Source organism: Apium graveolens, unplaced genomic scaffold (assembly GCF_009905375.1).
Source record: "Apium graveolens cultivar Ventura unplaced genomic scaffold, ASM990537v1 ctg5471, whole genome shotgun sequence".
Lineage (NCBI taxonomy): Eukaryota > Viridiplantae > Streptophyta > Magnoliopsida > Apiales > Apiaceae > Apium > Apium graveolens.
The window spans coordinates 17,666-25,969 of record NW_027418986.1 but is presented as its reverse complement, the minus strand read 5'-3'; the positions used below and the strand labels follow the sequence as shown (position 1 = coordinate 25,969).

Genomic DNA, 8,304 nt, shown 5'->3' with positions numbered 1-8,304 from the left:
CGTGATAGGGATTTTCCATTTTGTTGGCATGTAGTACTTAAGTTGTTGTCTCGTAACCAATTTTTTTAATGTAATCAGTTTTTTCTCCCAGTTTTATAATCTTACATGAACTACACCTATATGCATAGTAATATATATAACATCTGGTATCAGAGCTTTGGGTGTGGTAAATGCCCAAATTTATGCCCAGATTAGTGAAAATGAGCAAAAAAATTATGACGGACACAAGTAAGAGTAAAGCTGGACCTATTGGTTTGAACTACCCTGTGCTGGCGAAGAACAACTATTTCATGTGGTCATTGAAGATGAAAGTATTCATGCATGCCCAAGGAGTATGGGAGGCTGCTAGTACGGACGATAAGGTTGTGATGGCAGCTATTTATCAAGGCATATCAGAAGATATGCTCTTATCATTCGCTGAGAAGAAAATCGCCAAACAGGCATATGAGGCCATTAAAACTCAATATATGGGTGCAAATCGTGTGAAAGATGCAAAGGTGAAGACATTAAGAGCGGACTTTGAGTCTCTGACAATGAAGGAAACTGACGAAATGGAGGATTTTTACATAAAGCTATCTGGCATTGTAACATATATACGCATGTTAGGTGAAGACATGGCAGAGTCCAACATAGTGAAGAAACTGCTAAGGGTTGTACCCTCGAAGCTTGTTCAGATTGCATCTACGATTGAGCAATTCGGAGACAAGGAAACAATTTCTTTGGAAGAAGTAGTGGGTCGACTGAAGGCCCATGAAGAAAGGGTGAGAGCATAAATTGAGAACACGAGCCAACAACTTCTTTTGACACAGGAGGAGTGGTTGAAAAGGTCTAATAAGAATGGTGAGTCATCAAACCATCAAAGGAGACGTGGTGCTTTTGATAGATGAGGATGTGGTCATGGACAATTTAGAGGTAGTAATGGTGGCAGAGGACGAGGATATCACCAACACTAGAATGACATTAATGATCGAGGTGGAAATGAAAGCCATGAAAGAGGCAATTATCCAAGTCTCGATAAGAGCAAGATGAGGTGTTATAATTGTCAAATGTTCGGACACTTTGCCATAGAGTGTCGAAAATCAAAATAGGAGAAATAAATGAGTAATGAAGTAAACTTGTAAAAAATCAAAGAGGATTAACCAACTCTATTGTTATCAGAAAGCACGAAGGTTGAACAAGGGGTGTTCTTGCTGAATGAGGAAGGTGTGGTGCCAAATTTAAACGTAGAAAACAATGACAAGTCCAAGTTGAGGTACTTAGACAATGGCGTGATCAACCATATGACTGGGGAATGTGAGAAATTTAAAGAATTGAATACGAATGAAACTGGACGTGCGAAATTTGGTGATGACTCAACAGTAGAAATTCGAGGGAAATGTACAATTTTTTTAAGTGTAAAAATGGTGAGGATTGTTTACCTAGAGATGTGTATTATATCCCCGCGTTGTGCAATAATATCATTTCATTGGGTCAATTATCAGAGGCTTGAAATAAAGTTGTGCTGAAGGGAGACTACTTGTGGGTGTATGATAAAGGAGTATAGCTACTTATGAGGGTGAAAAGGTCTGCCAACCATCTTTATAAGATAATACTCGATGAAGGTCAACTAACAGTGTATGTTAACTAAGGCAGATGAGGAAACCTTGACCTGGCATGCTCGCCTTGGGCTTGTTAATTTTCAGGCATTGTCTCTTATGTCAAAAGAAAAGATGGTACATGGTATTCCAAAGCTTATGAACCCAAAGAAAACTTGTGAAGGCTGTCTCATGGAAAAATAAACACTGAAGCCCATTTCCATCTTTGTTCCATGCCTAAGCACATTCTGGAATTAATATATGGGGATATTTGTGGACCAATTTCACCACCAACAACTGCTGGAAATAGGTACTTCTTCCTCCTTGTCGATGATTTTGGTCGAAAGATGTGGGTTTATATGTTGAAGGACAAGAAGGATACGTTTAAGCGTTCAAAAGGTTCAAGGCTCTGGTTGAAAATGAGACAAACGGGAGAATAAAGACTTTCTATACTGATAGAGGAGGGGAGTTTTTCTTTCAAATATTTACAAAATACTGTGAAGAGGCTGGAATCTTGAGACTATTATACCGCACTTTACACCCCGCAACAAAACGGGGTGGTGGAGAGAAGGAATAGGACAGTTGCTGCAATGACGAGGAGTCTCTTAAGGGGAGCCAATCTATCGTCTCATTTCTTGGGGGAGGCTGTAAGGCACTCTTTCTATATACTTAACAGAGTGTCAACCAAAGTATTAGCAGAAAGTCCCCCTATGAGGCCTGGAAGGGAGCGAAGCCAAATATGCAATACATTAAGTTATTTGGCTGCGTTGCGTTATGAAAATACCACAGGTACATGTCAACAAACTAGATTACCATAGCAAATATGTGGTATATTTGGGAAAGGAGCCCGGGACAAAGGAAAATTGCCAGTTTGATCCAGTGTATGGTTCAATTCATGTTAGTCGTGACGTTGTATTCCAGGAGGATAAAATATGGTTGTGGGAACAACAAATAATGGATTACATTTCCTAATATTGTGACTATACATGGACATTTAAATGTTGAAAGTGATGTAACAGAAGTAGAGCATGACTTTGTCACTCTACAGTAATCTAGAGGTTTAAGTGTTCAGTAATGGAGTAATACAATAGAAAGCTCTGCAACTTCGAGTGAATATTGTTCTGAACCGAAAAGATTCAGACTTCTGTCAGATATATGCAACGAGACTAAGCAAGTGCAGATAAAAGATGATATCTTGCTGATCAGTATTGAGGAACCAACAAACTACAATGAAGTAGCCCAAGAAAGTGAATGACGGAAGGCAATGGTGGCTGAATTGGATGCCATCGAGAAAAACAACACACGGGTACTAACTGAGCTACCTAAAGGGAACAAAGCTATTGGTTTAAGATGGATGTAAAAAGTTAAGAAGAACACAAATGGTGAAATAGTGAAATTTAAAGTTCATCTGGTAGCGAAAGGCTACATTCAAAAACAGGGGATCGATTTTAAGGAGGTATTTGCTCCGGTCACTCGCATGGAGACAGTCCGCTTATTACTTGCATTATCATCTAAGAACGGATGGGAAGTCCATGATCTTGAAGTTAAATCTGTATTCTTGAATGGGGAAATTGATGAGGAAGTATATGTAATGCATCGTGAAGGTTTTGAAAATGAGAATTAGAGGCATAAGGTGTATAAACTCATAAAGGCTCTATATGGGCTTCGCCAAGCCGCACGGGCATGGTATGCACGATTAAGAAAAGTCCTTGAAAGGATGGGTTTTATAAAGTATCCATACTGAACACGCTGTGTATGTAAAGAAGGAAGGGAACGAATGTATTATAGTAGGTGTTTATGTGGATGACTTACTTGTGATAGGCATGAAGGCTGAGAACATACTTGAATTCAAGAAATTAATCAGAAAAGAGTTCGACCTGAGTGATATTAGGAAACTGTCATATTATCTCGGAATAGAGGTGGAGAAAGCGAAGGACTTCATTAAACTGAAACATCCAGCTTATGCAAGAAAACTGTTAGAGAAGGTTGGTATGCAAGATTGCCAGCCATCTCGATACCCAATGGAGGAAAAAATATAACTAGACAAGGATTCTATGGGCAAGGTTGTTGATGCTTCATAATTTAAGAGCATTGTTGGGGGTTTGCGGTATCTGGTACATACAAGACCGGATATCTCATATGCGGTTGGAATTGTGAGTAGATACGTGGAAAAACCAACAGTGTTACACATGAATGCTGTCAAATGAATATTACGGTATATAAAAGGGATGCTGGACTTTGGACTGGTTTATTCAAGAAATTCTGGGAACCATTTGCTATCAGGTTTTAGTGACAGTAATTTTGCAGGAAGTTCCGAAGATAGGAAAAGTATAGCTGGTCTGGTTTTCAACTTGAGTGAAAGTGTGATCACCTCGGTGTCACAAAAGCAACATTATGTTGCGTTGTCTACTTCCGAAGCATAATTTATGGCGGAAAATGCAACAGCTTGACAGGGCATTTTGCTGAAGAATTTATTGAGTTCCATAACAAGTGAGAACACAGGTCCAGTGGTGTTATATGTTGACAACCGGTCTGCCATATATCTAGCCAAAAATCCAGTATTTCATGGGAGAAGTTAGCACATAGACATGCGTTACCATTTCATCCGAGAATATATTGAGCGTAGTGACACTGTGATTAAGTTCGTGAGTTCAGTAGAGCAGCGCGCAGACATACTGATGAAAGCAATGGCCACAACTAAGTTTGAACAAATATGGGAGCTGCTTGGAGCTAAAAGAATGATTTTGATTAAGGGGGAGTTATATTAAAATTATCTAAATATAAGTGTTTTATTTAGGTGTTTATTTGAATTAATGTTTTGTGTCTGAATTAGTTTTGTTGACGAAGTCATGATACAAAGTAGAGTCCTTAGGATCAGTATCAACTACATCAGTTAGTGGCATCTTTTTAGGAGTCCAGTACGTGATATGTAGTTTCCATTTTATTGGAATGTAGTACTTAAGTTGTTTTCTTGTAACCAAGTTAATTAATGTATTCATTTTTTTCTCCGAGTTTCATAATCTTACACGAACTCCCCCTATATACATAGTAATATATATTACATAAACTGGGTTTTATGACTGTGGATTTATTTTTAGCTTTGAACATCACCATTTCTGAACAAAGGATTATTCAAAAGAATAACTAAGAACAAAGAAATGATTATTAAATTATATTAATGGTCCACAACAAAATGTGTATTTGAAGAAGGGAAATAAAATTTGGAAATGGTTTTGAAGATGATTGGACCAAAAGAACACAAGATTGGGCTTTGGTAACCAAAAAAATTTAACAATACTAAATTATTTGTGTCATCAACCCATCTAGTCTTAATAATATAAAATTTTTACTTTCATATGTCCATCTAGTATGACCCAGCTATAAAAATGACAAAATGACCTCACTTATATGCTAATCTAATCAAATCAATATAGTAAAACTAGTGTGATATGTTGCAATTAGTCAATCCACATTAATTTAAAAGTGCCATTACTTTTGGTTGACCCTAACAATTTTTTTTGAAATTGCTTTCAAATGTTTCAATAATTGAATAAATGGTAAAAACTCACACATACTTTCTAGAAAACAATTCACAAATAAGTACATAAAAAATAATGTGAATGTGTGTGGTATAATTTCTCATGTAAAACTATATGTATATGGTCATGAATTTTTCCCAACCAATTATACACATTTCATTTGTTGATAAAAAATATCTCTAAAATTGTAATCGGTGTTTTCTAAAAAATAGGTAAAATAAATACCAACTTTATTGATTATTATTTTCAAAATTAACATCAATATCATAATAATAATTTAAAAAATATTTTGAAAACTATATGTTTATAATTATACAACTTAGTGAATTATTTTAAAAATTCAAATAGTATTTCTTTTATTGCAAACATAGAACTTCTCCTACCTCAACTTTTTATTAATTTCATGTATGCGACTTTTGCTCGAATTTAGTGTCACGTAGGTCAAATATAAAAACAAGCAAGGACAGTCTTATTTAGGAGCAGTCGTATTTAAACCATCATAATAGTTGTAGATACAACAGTTACATTATTACTGTCTTATTTAACCGTAGAGGAACAAGTGCAGGAGAAAGCACGCTTTTTTTTAGATTTCAAAAATAATTTCGACCGAAAACTGTTGTTATTAAATTTCGTAAAAAGCGGGAAAGCTCTTGCGGTGTTTGATTTTTTTATTGAAAAGGAGGGAAACAATGATTCTTTTTCGGAGAATTTAAACTTGATTGCAATTTCATTCCGTTGTATTTATAAATACAATCGATGGCCGTTATTTGTTAGCTATATATATCGTCGTATTTAACCATGTGAATGTATACTTCCTTGCGGTCGAATTTAACCAAAAAATTTAGAAACTCTACTACTTCTTCATTTAAGTTTGCAGTAGCCCCAATGTTACCTACTATGACGATTTTTTCTACATGTTTCCTCCATTTTGTCGATTTCTTATCCATGTAATCGTCTTGAATCTTCAAGTTGGTTTAATATTTAGCGTTTTAATCATTTTTAATATGTTCGTTTTTAAATTTAGATTAGTGTAATTATTATAACTTTTTATAAGATTGTATGATTGTCTTTTATATTTCGTTGAATGGTTCATTTACTTAAAATTGTTAATTTGTATAATCTTTTAATCAATCTGTAGATAATATTGTAAATAACTACACTATAATTATTAACTTTTAAAAATGAATAAAATATATATTTCAATTATTATTTTATTTGTGATGCCCTCAATCTCGGGGTTAGGAAATGAGGACTCACACACCTCTAATATAATAATTAAATATGCATAAACCCCGATTAACCTCTAAAGGATCAACAAGGATAAAGTATGAGACAAGATCACAACTAGCCAATCACAAAATATAACTTACAAACCTGAAATATTATTAAATAAATAATATCGATTCCGGCTGGGAACCGACAGATAACCCATTGTATCTTTATACACCTCTTTCTAGGCGGGAGCTCACTCATAAACACCACTACCTGCTCTGGCAACCAGAAGCCCTCAACACGGTAGGGACCACCAGGTACGCTCTTACTAGCACTGTGCCTAAGCCTGGCCATCTTCTTGCTTAACTGCCATGGTTAGATTAAGACAAAACAAATGAGTATAAAACCCAGCAAGTAACTATATAGCAGTTCTACAATATCAAATCACAATATACTTTATCAAACTAGGGCATTCTACTTTAATTAATCTAGGTGGCAGATTTCCATCTTTTTGGGTTAAGGAAAGGTTTCTGAAGAATAGTAGGGGCTTTCAAGGAAACAAGGCTCAAAGCAGGACGAAAGCCGACATTCATCACAAATCATTACAGGATCAAAATAGATCTTTCGATAGAGGAAAACAACAGTATTTCAAGATATAGAATCAATCATATGATCAACAATTTCAAGAATCAGGGTTCTCGAGCTTTAAGCTCCACAATGACATAATCAACTCTTTTCAAAGCAATATAAACCATTTTCATTTTCAAAACCAATTTACTGAACAAAAGTTTCAGTTCCCTTTTTAAATAATCACTTAGAACCCTTGATTGGATTACTTTATCTTTCCATTTCATTATATACGGGTGATCAGCCCGTATCGACCTCCATTCCGGTCTTTAAGGTACCAATCGACATAATTTCAGCCTTAAGTTGGACTAGTCCCACTAGCCTCTTACCATGACTGGACTAGTCCCACTAGCCTCTTACGTCCCAATCCAATCCATCAGGAATTCATTTGGAAAACCTTGAGTTGGAAAAACAAATAGGTTTTCTAAAATTCATTTTATCATTACCAAGCATTTGAAATCATTCAGACTCTTTCAAGTCGAAACTCATTCTTAAATCAGATTTTAAGGAAACAAAGTTCAGGGAGTGATTCAAAGGTACGCAAGGAACAATTCACAAGAATTCTGTATCAAGGATAATAAGGCACTAAATTAGAAGGATCAACATTGATTTAGGGATCAATAGGGTGATCAAGAGAAACAAGGTATCATTAAACAGGGTTAACAAGGATAATCAAAAGGTTCAATATAATCCATGGCTTAATAGGTACTTGAACAGAAAGATATATTAATAAAGGGTAAAATCAATAGGATTATCAATAACAGGTTATCAAGAACAAGGGTACTTCAAATCAATATCAGGGTTTCATAAAGCAAGGGTTTCATATTTTAACAGTTCGATACTCTACATGGTATGAACAACATTCTCTTTATAACTGTTTACACAAGTAATCAGAGTTACTTTCCTGGATCTACTTTCCTGAAAGTTGAACTACTGCCACGTAGTAAATCCTTTCCTTTCCTAGCCTGAATGCCCTCACGCTCCGAATCTACAATAAAACCAAAAATCTTAATTAGATTCCCAACTCTCATTCCCGGAACGATCACTCTATATGATAACTCGATTATATCTTAGACTCGAGCATACGAATATAGCTTATACATATAAGCACATAGCACATAGCACATAGCATATCCCTTTCTCGTAGTTTTTATATCCTTATATACTTAACCATCAAAGTGCACTCGCTTGACCTTGGCTATTTCTCAAATCACACTAACACGACTCTTTTACGAGTACAAGACTTATTCACAACCAAACATTTACATTCAAAACTATCACTTATATCCTTTAAAATCAATCAACTTAGTTCCCTTTTCTTTTGTTCCTTAATTCGAACCACATATTATAAT

General features: G+C 35.4%; 1 protein-coding gene across 1 annotated transcript; it reads left to right on the top strand.

Moving 5' to 3' along the window:
• Positions 1-215: 215 nt before the first annotated feature.
• LOC141702673 (uncharacterized) lies at positions 216-773 on the top strand. The gene has a single exon (XM_074506303.1). The coding sequence runs from the start codon at positions 216-218 to the stop codon at positions 771-773; it is 558 nt and encodes a 185-aa protein (XP_074362404.1).
• The last annotated feature ends 7,531 nt before the right edge of the window (positions 774-8,304 follow it).